Genomic DNA, 15,512 nt, shown 5'->3' on the forward strand with positions numbered 1-15,512 from the left:
TTGTGGGGTGGTGAGGTATGTAGTGAAAATAAGCAAACCGCTTGACATATGACAATTCAACTCTATTTTTTACGTCCTATTAAAACGCTTCATGTATAATTAAAATAAGATGGAAAATATTTAAAAAAAATGAGATTTAAACATTTTAAGCACCGTTCATTGCAAAGATTCATAACTCCCGACTAACTAAACATTTTTTAATTTATAATTTGATTTTTTTACATTGAAGATGAAATAAGATTATTGAGAGTTTCTCATCAGCTCAAGTCAACTGTTTCTACTTCTCCAAGTCAAAGTATAAGATCAGGATTGTTACAATATTATGATGAATATTTGGGTTGGGGAGCAGTTTGCTCAAAACAAATTGTTGATGCCAAGTTTGCAGACGTTGCTTGTAGGCAACTTGGCTATCCAAATGTAGAGTTGGTGAGTTTATCAACATTAAGTGATATTCTTTTATATCATCTTACAAAATAAAATTGATATATTCATTGATAAATAGTACTTGCTATCAACAAGAAAGAAATGGAAAAGACAAGGTATGATGCTTTTGAACTTTAATGCTTTAAATTATTTCATATAATTTTTTTAAAAACCTGTATTTTAAGTACAATTATATTGATGAGTATGAAGAGAAGGTTGTTCGAGTTATGATACATATGATAGCTATCAAAGTATAAATGAAATGTAATTTTAAAGCTGCCTTGATGTCATTATCTTTATATCTGGTTTACATTATGTTTTATCGTCACAATTCAAACTTCATTTTAAGCTTTGTCACCATTGTTTCCTTGTGTCTAACATTTTTTTGTAAAATATTCTATGATAAATGAAAGTGTTAGTACTTCTTAAAAATTATTAATTTTTTCCAATTTTTTTCGTGTTACTGATATATTTTATTATTTTGACAAAAAGGTGAAGCATGCAAAGCTCAAAAACCCAGTCAAAGTAACAATGAAAAATCCACAGTGTTTCAACAATGAGTCAATTTTACAAGACTGTGGTGAAAATTTGGCAATGCAATGTGACTGGATGCAAGCAGTACATATAACTTGTGGAACAGGTGATAATTACAAAAATATGAATTATATTTGTATTATCAGCATACAAGATGGGCATAAAGTGTTATTTTTTAATTATTTTACATCATGACAAGTAATCTATTGGGCCTTGTGCTCTTCTGATTATAAAATATGACTCACAGAATTCACTAGTTCAGCAGTATAACATGTAATCTTATTTAAACTACCGAGTTTATAATTTGTAATTTATACCGAATAATTTTTTTCCAATTTTTTTTTATTTTAAGACTATAGGTCTTGTGATGAAGGATGGACAAGCTATGGTGATAATGTTTGTTTCAGTTCTGAACCACTATTGGAGGTTAAGGGAAAAAATTTCATTAAAGCAGCAAATGCTTGTCATACAAAAGGGGCAATGCTCCCTGAAATTACATCAAATCATATTTCTGAGATGCTGTATATACATTATCTTAAAATTAAGGATGTATCTGTTGGTGGTAAGTTTAAATGTCATATTATTGAATTAAATAACTCTCAACTTGTCAATAAAATCATAGACTATTTTTGCGTGAAAAAATTTTTCAAGTACTTACCGTAATTTATATCAACAACATCAACAATGGTTATACATAAATTGATGCAGCTGTACGTATTTTATTGTCCAACTTCTTCTGATTTTCACTTGGACTTCTTGATAATTATATCAGTCATGAGTTTGTAAAAATTTGAATATACACTCACCAAAACTCATGTGGCAATTTTCATTTGAGACTACAAATGCATATCAATGTAAAAATTTATTGTAAAATATTATTTTTTAATTTTAACATGGTGCATTTAAAATACTTCAATAGATTTACGTATGCAAATGGCCTTCATTTAATGTAATGTGAAATCATTGACATATTTACTAGCTCAATTAAGGCTTTGGCTGGAAGCATTGTATTAGAGAAATTTTTTTTCAATGAAAAAATTTGTGATGTTATTTTGTGTTCAAACCCTTTTTTGAAATAATCCTAATATATATAGACACGTGTTTTATTTACCGTATATATATATTTAGAGTATTTATATTGTACTTTTGCTTTTTTTATTTAGTGTGGCTCGGTTCATTTAAAGATCGTTGGTTTGTATCTGGTTTGCTTCACAAAACAATACTACCTAAAAACGAAGAATGTTTGTCAATTACTGCCCGAGAAGATTGGTAAACTGAATTTTATTTATATATATCCATTTATTCACCCGAGTTATTCTTTCTTTCATCCTTTTTTTCTTTCATAATGTTGTGATTTTTTTGCTTTGTTCTTCTCCCCAATTTAAATTAAGTATATATATTGAAAAAATGAAGTACAATAAATCCTTCTGTAAGGTAATATTTTAAAAATGTAATAATAGATCACATTTGTGTAATATGATAAATGTAGGTGATAATTGTACTAATTGAATAAACAGGGAAAAACGGATGTGTACTAGGGGAGGCATGGACACAATCTGTATGAAGCCAATGAAGTGCCCTAAAGAATTTTATGGAACTCAGTGTGAAGTTGTTAAATGTCCAATTCAAGGTATATTAATTGTCGATAAACTAAAGGGAATTATTATGTATTTGTCACACACACTGTGATTGCATAATGAATTGCCTAAATTCTTGAGAGAAAAATTTGCTGGTGACTCAGTTTAATAATGAGTGACCAGAATTTACAGCATTTTGCAAAATGATTTCAATTTATTTTATAGTGTGGATCATTTAATTTGGGTTGAAATGTTGTATTAGGACTTTGATATGGTGCTATAATGGGCTTTATTGTTGGAGATATATAAGTTTCATAAGCAATGCAGACTTTTAACCCTTTCCGTGCGATGGGCACGTATACGTACCAACGACAAAAGTCGCTAGATTGCGGCGGGTACGTTGATGTACTCCACTGTTTTATTTAGCAATCGGTCGCAAACTGTTGGTCTAGTTTTTATTTTTAAACTTTTTTATTTAATCGCCAATTGCAAGCTCTTTAAATAAGCTTTCCAACGAGCCATCAGTGGGCAGCAGAGGATCATTCGTTTTTCGTTAGTCGATCGATTAGTTGTGGGGGTACAAATGCAAAAAATCGGCGTAGCAAATACGATTATTTAATAAAAAATAAAAATCGCATGGGAAGGGTTAATAACCAGCCATAATGTGAACTTACAACCGGAGTTGATTAATAGCCCAGTAATCTTTTTTCCTATATTAATCTTACATGGGATTCAACTCTCTAGTAGTAATTTGCTGTGCAATGACAGGCATGTTCCTAAAATTTATAAAATAATATTACAATAGTTATTATATTCTGTTAGTTTTCAAATATTGAAGGATAATCTTATATTGTTATTATATTAAGAGTTGAAATTATTGAACAAAAATGTATAACATGCTATTCTATTTTGAAGATTTGCCTGAAATTGAAGTTTCTTGCACTACTCTTGATCAGACAGGACTACATACAACATGTCAATACTCTTGCAGTGGATCATCACAGCTTGTTGGACCGTCGAACAGAGAAGTAAACTGTTTTATCCTTGAGATTGCATGACATCGTATCATTTACTATACAATTTGTTAGCACAAATTTAATTTTGCCAGAAATTAGATAAGCAGCACTTTAAAACATAGAATACTCTTTGACTAAAGCATAAGCATTTTATGTTTCAGTGCATCATGTCTGCAGATTATGGCCCAATATGGAGTGGTGTTGATCCAGTGTGTGACAGTGGTCAAAGCCTCGATGCAGAAAGAATATGTGAAGAACAAAAAGCTTGTAAACATGGTTCTTGTGTTGAAGTTGCATATGGAATTTACAGGTATGTTAATAGATAGGAATATAAAATTTACAAAATTGGGAAATTATAATTTGTAACTATTTCTACAGTTTAATATATTTCAGACTATTGTTTACTCAAATCTTTATCGCTACTAATGCCTTTTTATTTATGTGTTGACATAAGATGGATGAAGTTCCTTGGTCGTCAGAATCCTCACTGCTGCAGTGGGTTTCACATAAGCACTACTGGTTGATTGCGGGTTCCAATGCCAATAATGAATAATCATTTTAACATCAGTCTGACTTATTATTTTTTAACTGACTTAAACAGCCATGTGATAAGTCTGACTTATCCATTTTTCTTTCACTAGTATGTACATGCATACACAAAATTTCATGATTGCTGTTTCAAGAAATTCTTTGTATACTTAAAATAGTCAATTTAACAGCAGTAAATCTGTTAAATACCAGTAATTAATTTTAACTTTTGATTCCAGCTGCATTTGTGATGAAGGCTATTCTGGACATAATTGTCAATTTCTGATCAACAATATTGGAATTCTGCCATCTATAAATGTGGATCCATGCATACATAATGCATGCCAGAATTATGGAACATGCATGAGTTTTCATACCAATACATTCAAGTACGATTTTATGAATAGAAATAATAGTACAATACCATCAAGGTGAAAATGTATGCAAGATTTATGCAAAAAATGCTCATTTTAATGAGTTTTCATAAAGTGACTATTACAAATTTTCTTCTGTATCACACTGAAATAGAAAATTGGTAAATTAGTGTCAGATTGGAACACAGAATAACGAATTGTTTTCGTTAGATGCACTAAAGTTTTCGTGTGTCTCGAAAATGTCCTGTCCCCCACTTAACTGTCACTCATCAATGAAGAGCTATTGATATAGCACTCTTTTTTGATAGGGTGGGTAAGGTGGTTGCCATGGAAGCCCAACCCAACATTTTCAACATGCAATTGTATAAATCCATCTTTCTAATCATTAAGCCATTAAACCTACATATTTTAAACTTTAAAAATATTAAATTCCAATATTCTATTCATTTAGATGTGCTTGTTTACCTGGCTATTATGGAAAATATTGTGAAAAATATTCTCTTATTCTTTGTGATTCAAAACCATGTTTCAATGGAGGAAAATGCATTCAGACTGGAGATAAAGCATTTGTTTGCAGATGTTTAAAAGGATTTTCTGGTTCCACCTGTGAAAACTATTTATCGAGCGTTGTCTCGACTGGTTGTACATTTCCTTTTGTATATAAAAATACAACATACGAGACATGTACTGACGATCATATTGGTGAGATTTAAATAATAAAAATTATTGTGAAAGTCTTTCAGTATCAAGTTATAAACAAATTAGCAAAAAGCATGTTACTAGTAGAATTGGAGCAAAAAAACTTTCATCAATATTATAATTTTGAGAGCTACGGAAAATAGGTTGGACATTCAGCTGCTAGAATGGCTAGATAAATACAAAGTTTTTCCGATTGATATTGATTGGTGTAACTATATACCAGATATCATTTTAAATTGATTTGAAAACATTTCAAAAATATTAGATACTACATTTGGGCTTGCTGAATTTTACTATAAATAGCTTACTAAATCGTGAAAAATTTTCATCAATACGTGATAGTTGTATATTAAATACTCGATAAATTTTATAGCTTTTGATAGGATCGCAGTATTTTCATTCTCTTATTAATTATTACAAATTTTTTATTTAGCTTTTATTATCATGATATAACTCATGCTTTCCTTTTAGAAGTGCTGTATTTAAATCATTCTTCACATTTTATTTTTCAGATAAGTATTCAATACTAGGATGCTGGAACACCACATCAAACTTACTAAAGGTAATCACAATCAAAGGCCATTCAAGATTTTTAGACAGATGCTTCAAGCAAACGCTTGAAAGGGGGTATTCAAGAGGTTTTGCCACTCTGGTAAGAATAAAAATTTATCAAAGAAAAGTTTTTCTTATATTTACCACATAAGAAAAATAAAATATCAAATATCCTCAACTATTTTTTGTCCTATTTTAAACCATTATTGCTTTTTAAATATGTTCCATAGCATGTTGCATGCATAAGTTGACGGTATTCTGAATTTAAGGATTTTCACGCAGTATTAATTTATATTATTTATGATGCATTTACTGTAGTTCTTTTTGATTTTTTAGAAGAGAAATGAAAAATGGTCATGTTATACTAGTGAAGATATTTTGTTGCAATACAAAAGATATGGTAGATCTATTTCTTGCCATTCAGAAAATAACATCAATGGAATGGAAGTTTATGAAATCATTCATTCAAGTGAGTTAAAATATCTCAGTATCCCAATATTCAATATTTAAATTCAGATCTTTGGAAACTATTCAGCTTTAGAAACTATTAATCGAAAAAAAGTCATATAAAGTCTTATATGAAAACAATTTGTGCCCATTACTAAATTAGATATCACTTATGAATTCATTTTAAGTCGAGTTTTAACTTCGTAATTTCTTTATAATAATATTGCATGAAAAATAGATAAATTTACATGAAAATATGACAGAGGTTGTGATCAATTCAGTATGCGTATTTGCAAAGGAATGTAGTGAGACTCCCGTTAAAAACAAAATCAAACGTTTCCATGATTCCCTTTCTTTTTTTTTCTGATATTTGAGTTTACAAACATTTACAGCCTCAAACTTTTTTTAAAGAACAATTACCGTATTTATTTATTCATAAATAACACTGAAAAACTTTATAAAATACATTTTTGTCTGAAAAATCATTTCATTTGTAGTGACATTATTAGAATTGAGATACTTGTGAAACTTGAATATTACCATACTCATCTCATTCCACATATAAAAAAACATTATTATTTAGACATTGGTGTAAAGTGGTGTTCAGTGCACAACATTTACGCTGGACAATCATTGAAGTGTCAGTCAAAAGCAGATACATTGCTCCTGGAACCTGATCCAATAAAGAAAATCACAGCAGTTACAGATGAGACTTGTTTTACAAGAAGTGCAATAAATATTGACTTTGAGGATGATGAATATTTTCCTATCATTAGTGAAATGCTATCTTGTGTTCATTATGGAAAACTCAAAGTGCCAACTACCACTGTAAATAATTTAAGAAATATGTCATCTATAGCTGATGCTCAACCTTGTACTTTTCCATCAGTTCACGAAAACGTCACTCATTACTCATGCTTCCATTTGAATGGAAGTGATTTGGACTACTGCTATTCTGGAAATGAGTTGAGAACCTGTTTGAGCAACTACTCACAACACTATTTGTAAGTATGACAAAATCAATCCATTTTTTTTGTCTAATTTATTTTTTTAATGGCAACATGGATTGTTATAAATTTATGTAGCACACTCAGTTAGGAAATTATAAAGATCTTTAGGAACATGCTTGGCATTTGCAGCTTGAAGGGTTTTCATGTACCGTAACTAGTAATTACAGCTACCGTATTTATTTCATCCATTCATCAATCCATTTTTTTGTCTAATTTATTTTTTTAATGGCAACATGAATTGTTATAAATTTATATAGTACACTCAGTTAGGAAATTATAAAGATCTTTAGGAACATGCTTGGCATTTGCAGCTTGAAGGGTTTTCATGTATCGTAACTAGTAATTACAGCTACCGTATTTATTTCATTCATTCATCAGAAGCATCAAGCACAAGATGTAAGATAACTAAATTAGACTTGTTCGATCACTATTGAATTGCCTATATTTTATTATGTTTAGCGAAGGTTTGGTACCAGTAATTTGGGGTATGGAGTTGTTTTAGAATTGTTGAAGGATTTATATATATATATATAAATATATATTCAATTCATTTGTACATATTTCATATGACAGGTCATGTACAACAGAGTTCAATAAACCTGGTTATTCACTAACAACGACATTCGGAGGAAACTCTATAGCAGATTATTGCATATTCCCATTTTCTCATGAAGGTCAAATGGTATCTACATGTGAACTTGGATGGTGTTACACTGATAAAGCTCAGATTGGTTGGAAGTGGGTATTTGATTCGAAACACTTGGTGGGTTTCTAAACCAAGTGTAAGAATATAGTTGTAACCTTCAGCAAATTTTTCTTGCTGTTATTTAAGCTATAATTTTGTTATACATATCATTTTACATTACAGACTTTGTTTTCAAAATCTGTGTGAACACTATCCACATCCTCCAACTAGTATACAAGATACTAATTACAGAGAAACAGTCTCACAAAAATCTGAATCTTGTACGAATGCTAAACACTTATATCTTGGACGACATGTGACACAATATGCATGTGAACAGGCGTGTCTTCATTACTCAACATGTGCTGCATATATTTTTACACCAGAATATGAAACATTTTATTTGGAAGAAAAAGTGTACAGGTATTACTACATTTTTTACAACGAATTACAGGGTGGAGAACAGAAGAATATTACCTATGCGTATCAATTTTTATTTTAAGTTTAAAAATCATTCTCATTTAGTATCAAGGTGATTTTAGCACACTAAGAATCAATGCCACTGGCAGTGCTGACTCACAAACATGAGGATGATGGGAATCCGTTTTTTTTAAATAATTTGCATTTTTTATATAAACATTTAGCAATTATTATTTGCTGCAATTTTATGTTCTTATTGTTTAAATTTAAACTATTTTTTAAAGCTAAATTTTTGAATACTAAGCTGTAGCTCTTGTATTAAATTGGTACTTAGACCCCTGGAGTTGAATAAGTAAGGTTTTTTATAGCACCATCTGATTTGGATAAGGATGAAGAGTGAGAATTGATTTGATTTATTCAATGATCTGACTCCAATAGTCACTTTATTTCCTAACTCAAGCTGCTATGCCATACTATTTCACTTTTTTATTGTTTGCATTGATGATCTACACTCAAATTCATGTTTCCAATATCCTAATTTATTTGTTCACAGTATACATTCAATACCTGCAACCTTCCGAGAGGCAGAACATTTTTGCAGTAATATTGGCGGATCCATAATAGATATGACCGATGAAACAATGTATAAATTTATCATTGAAGCCTTGGTGGAAAAAAACTTTTCAGATTTTCAGTTTTGGATACAGGTTTGTGTTCTCAAGTGATATACCAATATACACTGTTGCACTTTCACTGTTTAAGCAACTTTTACTCATCGAATCATGTATGGAAAATAAAGCGAAATAAAAACTTGATTATTATATATTGTATGTGGTATATTTTCTCGCTAAAATTAGTAACAAATTAGCTTGAAATAATGTCCAATTTTACTAATAATTCTAGACTTAATGTCGATATAAGTATTCAATTCAAGTATTATTGTTATGATTCAGGATGCTAATTGCAGTTTACTCACCGTGGGATCTTATAGTTATGCCTCAAAGTTGTGGAAGGAGAATGAGAATTGTGACGACTTATCAATGTATATATGTCAACAAAGTAAACTTTTATTTTGTAAAAATGATTTTTAGGAATAGGATAATCCTTGATGAGTAATCGGTTAAAAAAAGAGAAGTTGAAGTTTTTTAAAAAACTTAAACTTCTTAAAACAAGTGGCAAGTGACTGAAAAATGAAAATATCTATGGCATTTGACAGACTCATATAAAAACTATGTTTATACTAAATGTGTAATCATTTAAAAAAATGATCTAATGCTTAACATGATATGAAAAACTTGATCAAAAACATACAATTGGTACATGCATGCTAGGCAAAAGCATCAGTTGATTGGTCCACTTTATAGTACCCTGGGTACTAGTACTTGTAACTAAGGTGTACCTATTTACTTTTTTCAAACCCCAATATTCATTTTGGCATAAGTCCCTTCCAGATCAAAGATTTGGGCCCATTTCGAGTATAGTATATACAAGATAAGTTGGTGACATTTGAGTAGATTGGGCAAAGAAGCAGAGCCTATTATAACATGCATTACCTAAGTTAAATAGTACAATAGCATTATAGTTAATCACAGTATTTTTTTAAAGTTGTTTCAGAAGTGTGTTAATTCTACAAATTTGATTACAGATGCGAATGAAGACATTAAGGAAAGTAAACTAATTGGAATGGTTCCTGACACTCTAGGTCTGTTAATTTGCCTCAATTTATGTGTTTGGTCATTGGTTGACAAATTTAACACTCATTTTGAATTACTAGTCTGGGATAAGTCTAAGATTTGGACCTACGTATTTATGTATTGTAATTGATAGTGTATTGGTGAACAGGTCTCAAAACGAACAAACAAAGAAATCCTAAGTAACTTAAATGTTTTTATGTGGATACGTAAAATGACTATGGATGCTTCATGATAGTTTCTTAATTAAGTTTTGTTGACAGAAGTTGCTCGCTCTAAAATACTTGTACTATATGTAAGAAAAGCAGTGATACTCTGTGCTAAAGAGCGAGGTATGATGTAAGTGAATGTATTTGTACCTAAAAGTCAAAGAACAATATTGTATTATGCTTCGATTAAGATAATGATGAAAAAGTGGAAAAAATCTGCAACACTTCCCATGTTAACGTTTCATGATCCATATTAGATCACATTTTATCTAATCATTCTAATGGCTGTATCAAAGTAGATTTTTGTCATAGTTCAAACATTATCAATCTGTTTTAACATTGTATGTCAAATGTGATATAAATTCAGGATACTGCTTTGGAATGAGAAAAAGTTTCAAATTGAATCATTTACAATCTAATGATATTGGCACAAGAAGAATATTACAGCCATGGTCTGGAATCAAGCGTGATTGTGTGATAGACCTTGATAGTCCTGGTTTGTATTAAAAAAAAATTTTAGATATATATAAGATAGTATATATATATTGTTTCACTGTAAACACGATGGCCTGCTATACATTTTGATTTTCGAAGCCTTGATTTTTTTATTATTCTAGCTCACCAAAATGAATCATTTTTTACTGAACCTCTTACTGGAAGAAGATGGGGCCTTTCACAATATAAAGCAAATTGGCTTGGTGCCCAAAGTGCTTGTCAGACTGATGGAGGACATCTTGCTATCATCAACTCTATAGAAATGGAAAACTATGTTAAACATCTAATGTATCAAGAAGATAAATGTGACAGAGCATTTATTGGTAAGGGATAGGATAGGATTTACATATTTATCCCGAAGAGAGGAAAGCCGATAAGACGGCTTATCCATATGGCGAACCACGGCCTCTCGTCCGGTTACCATTCCAATTCGGGTATGGGATTAGTTTTTACTGTATTGTTTGTTTTCGGAAGCATGGACTTGGTGGTGGAGGAAGCCGTAACCGACCAGCGGTTACGTGAACCACCCAACGACGGCGAGGAGTCCAGCAATCCTCGCGCACATAACCATCCCTGCATGGGATTCGAACCCACGCAGAGTAATTAGAGGTGCGGTGGGGAGCGTATTCCTAACGCTTAGCCCGTTGATATTACTGTTGCTTTCCAATAGGTTACATTTACCTTGAACAAAATTTTAAATGAGTATTGTAAAATAAATCAGATTTTTTTGCAATGAGCAACAGTTGAATATAGAAAAAACAGTTGAAAATATTATTCCACATCGTATTTTCTATAACATATGCATAACATGAATCAAAATATATATTACAAGTTGTTGAAGCAGGATATCAGACTTAAATGTTTTTTCGATTTATTTTGCAGGAATAAAGGATAATTTAGCAGAGTGGATAGATGGATCTTTTGTTCGGTATCACCATTTTTTGAAAAATCAAGAATTTAATGCTGATTTGTGTGCTGTCATGACTTGCAACTATGGAATTCACTGGGAAACTGAACCTTGTGATAATGAAAATTATTACATTTGTGAATATCCTGCCATTCTTAAATCAGGTCAGATTTAATAGTTTGAGACATTAAATCAATTAAGCTAATATACTATTTTGGTTCTGAATTTGATGATAAGCAGCAGTGTCGGATCTTAGTTAATTAGAGAAAATTTGTTATACCATTTAGTCAAGTCTGAATTTTATCATCTTGGAAGAAATATGAAGGCTGAACTCGGTAATGATGCATTGTTAAATGTTTACTCTCTTCTGACACAAAATATCGAACATTGCATGGAAAGTTGTATGAAGGTTACAACAGTAACAAAACAGTGCAGGTAATGTGAGCTTCATGATTTAAACTATTTTTCATTTACCGTAAATATTGTTTATATGATTATCGTTATTATCAATTCTATGTAATCAGGATAAATTTCTCCACCCAACTCCCAAGTCGGAGCCATCTCCTGGATGACAAAAATATTGACTTCAACAAAACCAAATTTTGATTCTATGTGAGCCTCCTTCAAGTGCCTGTTGAGAATGTTTAGGCAACTTGATGCATATTTAGTTTCTGTCTGTAACAATAATTTATTATTATTTGAATTATTTCCATTTTGAATACTTTTTATTCATTTTTTTCTAATTTTATCTGAGTGTAATTCATTAATATCAAGCTTTTTATGTTAAAATGGAATTACAGATATGTTCTTTTTAATGGCACAATGTGTTATTATCTGTTTTCTATTTCATCTGTGGTTTTGAAGCAAAACTCTGGAACTTATGACTTTTTCGAAAGGAAAATTATGCAAGGTTAGATTTAGAAACTATTTTTGATCAATAAGTACTAAACTGAATATGATAGTTCACATAATTCTATTTAGACAACTGTATTCAACCTATCATAAAAACAATTGGATCATTCTACGTTTCTTTGAGGCATAATATATCAAAGGATCATCAAAATACCATTCATAATGAAGAAAATACAGATTATTGCTTCAGATTATCACAATCTGGGGGAATCATGGTGAGATATACCTAATTTATTTCCATGTTCATTGTATTATGGTTATTTACGATCACTAACATTTTTACTCCATCCAATCATTCATATAAAGTCACCTTCTCCTGAGTTCATACATTTGAGTATGTTATAGATAAAATATCATGAAGGACAGCTTTTTACAGGTATCTTGAAAATGTGATATTAGAGTCAATGTTTTAAGATAGTACGGTAGTTCATTTGCAGTCAGGTAAAAAAATCTTAAATTCTGAAGGTTGCACAACTCAAAACTCACATCTTTCATTTCAGAATCACCACTTGTGGAGTATTATTTTATTTTGTCAATTTTCTAATTATAACTTTTTCAAGCATTTTTTATAATATATTTTTGTTATAAAATTTATTACCTTTTCTAGTTTTTGTTAAATTCGTTCAGTTACAGTTCAGGATATCTTGTAGAGTTGAAAAAACAATTTGAATTCTACTACTAAATGTCTTGTATGGGTTTGCAGTGATGTGCATAAATAGAACAGAACTTTCGATGATAGCATGATGGCTTATGCAATTGATATTGATTAAGGCTTGCTGTACCATTCAATGGCCAGGGTATCCAAATTAATTACTCACAACCAAATTAGGCTGATAATAATAAGATTGGACATTGTGATATCAACTATTTGATTGTTCGCTAACAATCTATTCAAGACCCTAGCACTAAGTATCCACGTGCAAGTACATGTGTGTATAATGTTACGAGTAAAAATATAAACTCAATATCATTTTGTTTTTTTGAAGCATATCAACATTGACCTGACAGTTCTTGCAAAAGTCTATCTCATCGGTCTACTCGGTACAATGAATGGATTCACCAATTCTACAGATATAAATAGCTCTTTTTCAGTAGCTAATATCGTTTATGGGATTGATGAAGAAAACTTATTTGGAATATCTTTTGAAATTAGCCAAGTATGTTATATATATTGCTTGTAGATTTACATATCACTTACTTTCAGCTACTTAATACCAGAGTAGGTATTTGAAATACAATCACTTGCATTTTCTAGAATACTCTACCAAATGACTTTTATGAAAACACAATTGGTACATATAAGTTAATATTTTCTCTTTTATTAAGCATTTTAAATAAATGAATTATATTTTGCAGTTGAGGCTTTTTCACCCACTTGAAATTCCAATAATGACTCAGTTCATTAATATATCGATTGTATATCATGGAATTGCAATTGAAGGCAATGCTGAAACTATATGCTTCAAATTAGAAATAGATGGATGCCCACTTCACTCAGATGGTAAGCTATGGAAATTGTTGACTTTAAGTGAAAGTTTTCAGGGTTGAGTTGTTTGATGATTTGAAAATGTTCTTTGTATGTGTCCATACACTATTTTTGTTATTTAGTTCAAATAGAAGTGGTACATAAAAATAACATATCGCTTCATGACATACACATTTTCTATAAAATCTATCTTTGCTTCCGATAATTAAATTTTCTATTTTGTTATTGTTTGTCACAGGTTATGATATACTCAAGCGTGACAGTGTCAATTTCATATCTGCCGTCGATATACTTGTTGATATAATCCAAGACCTAAACTTTAGGCACCTCAAGTTGTATAGTTTTCATTTCAACTCATGATTAATTGACTATGACTTTATAATGATGTTATAGAAAAGGATAAAAAAGTGGCAGGCAATTACAGTCGCCTGTTCGGCAGTTTCAAATATATAAACTATTTTTAGAATATATTGAGTACAGCAATTCATTATCAGCTCAGTGTGGAGTGAGTAAAAAAGGGGTAGTCTTGATTATATTTCCATTTAATTGATCATTTTGTTTCACTTTTAGATATTGATAAATATCCTCATGGATACTTCCCACCAAGTCCAACTGATGATGAAGATTTGATTACTAAAGACACAGTCACAGTTCATTGTCAAGATTGAATATCTTTTGTAAACACTGATTGATATAATTATGAAAACATGATCATGAACCTGATGAATATATTCTGTATTTCTGAATAGTCTGTTCACAGTATATCTATCATAGCTATTTATACCTCTGAATGCATTGCTTTTCCCAATAAAATGTACTTAAATATATAGTAGCCTACTTTATATATTTTTGCTCGATAGATATGTGTACAGTCTGAAGTTATTGCCCAATGTTGACTTTCCCAATTAGAAATGAGTTGAATTAGAAGTGTATACAATCTACTGATAGAACGAGCGGTAAATATTGATTGGATTGAATTTATTGGAGGCCCACTAGAAAATGCTCTGCGACTCACAGTTTGCCAAACACTGCAGGGGTATTGAGCTATCTGACTCGAGTGCACAAGAGGTTGCTTGTGCGTAAACATTTCGTAATACCTTGAAAAAGGAATAGGCTTGGACCAATGTATCCAAAGTTCTTGTCAAAATTATGGAAGAAACATGCTGGTTTTCACAAAGCGAAAAACATTAAATCAATGTACATCAAAAATGATATTTTTATTGAAAAGGCTTGCATCGGTCGGTAACAAAATCCTTTCATTGGGAATGGATATTAAAATTAGTAATGCATGCTTGCTATTGGATTTGTAAGATCAGATATACAGGAACAAAGTGAACCATAAAAACCCGAGGGAAAGATTTTTGAAGTCACGGATTCCCAGTGGCTAGATAATTCGTGAGCAAGTTCGTAACTGACCAGGTTTAGATATTTATTTTCATTGTGCAAGAATCAATGTAAAGCAATAACCACATATGATAAAGTAAACCTAACAAAATCAAAAAAACATTGACTCATAGCAGTTAATGATGCATGGCGCAAAAGACTCA

At 30.8% G+C, this 15,512-nt stretch overlaps 1 protein-coding gene across 1 annotated transcript in view; it reads left to right on the plus strand.

Annotated features, from left to right (window-relative positions):
* Nucleotides 1-14,783, plus strand: part of LOC144421998 (uncharacterized) — a 39,859-nt gene extending 25,076 nt beyond the window's left edge. Inside the window, exons 37-62 of the mRNA XM_078111650.1 lie at nt 230-426; nt 916-1,063; nt 1,310-1,519; nt 2,121-2,226; nt 2,475-2,587; nt 3,450-3,562; nt 3,712-3,860; nt 4,318-4,467; nt 4,904-5,154; nt 5,664-5,803; nt 6,040-6,172; nt 6,734-7,154; nt 7,734-7,898; nt 8,029-8,268; nt 8,819-8,972; nt 9,219-9,324; nt 9,911-9,967; nt 10,533-10,661; nt 10,783-10,983; nt 11,543-11,731; nt 11,855-12,002; nt 12,368-12,477; nt 12,549-12,694; nt 13,466-13,636; nt 13,836-13,980; nt 14,536-14,783. Coding sequence (XP_077967776.1) covers nt 230-426; nt 916-1,063; nt 1,310-1,519; nt 2,121-2,226; nt 2,475-2,587; nt 3,450-3,562; nt 3,712-3,860; nt 4,318-4,467; nt 4,904-5,154; nt 5,664-5,803; nt 6,040-6,172; nt 6,734-7,154; nt 7,734-7,898; nt 8,029-8,268; nt 8,819-8,972; nt 9,219-9,324; nt 9,911-9,967; nt 10,533-10,661; nt 10,783-10,983; nt 11,543-11,731; nt 11,855-12,002; nt 12,368-12,477; nt 12,549-12,694; nt 13,466-13,636; nt 13,836-13,980; nt 14,536-14,633 — 4,190 coding nt within the window. The 3' untranslated portion in view covers nt 14,634-14,783. The remainder of the gene's footprint in view (nt 1-229; nt 427-915; nt 1,064-1,309; nt 1,520-2,120; nt 2,227-2,474; nt 2,588-3,449; nt 3,563-3,711; nt 3,861-4,317; nt 4,468-4,903; nt 5,155-5,663; nt 5,804-6,039; nt 6,173-6,733; nt 7,155-7,733; nt 7,899-8,028; nt 8,269-8,818; nt 8,973-9,218; nt 9,325-9,910; nt 9,968-10,532; nt 10,662-10,782; nt 10,984-11,542; nt 11,732-11,854; nt 12,003-12,367; nt 12,478-12,548; nt 12,695-13,465; nt 13,637-13,835; nt 13,981-14,535) is intronic.
* Nucleotides 14,784-15,512: the final 729 nt, after the last annotated feature.

The sequence above is a fragment of the Styela clava genome, chromosome 4, assembly GCF_964204865.1.
Source record: "Styela clava chromosome 4, kaStyClav1.hap1.2, whole genome shotgun sequence".
In the NCBI taxonomy this organism is placed as follows: Eukaryota; Metazoa; Chordata; class Ascidiacea; order Stolidobranchia; family Styelidae; genus Styela; species Styela clava.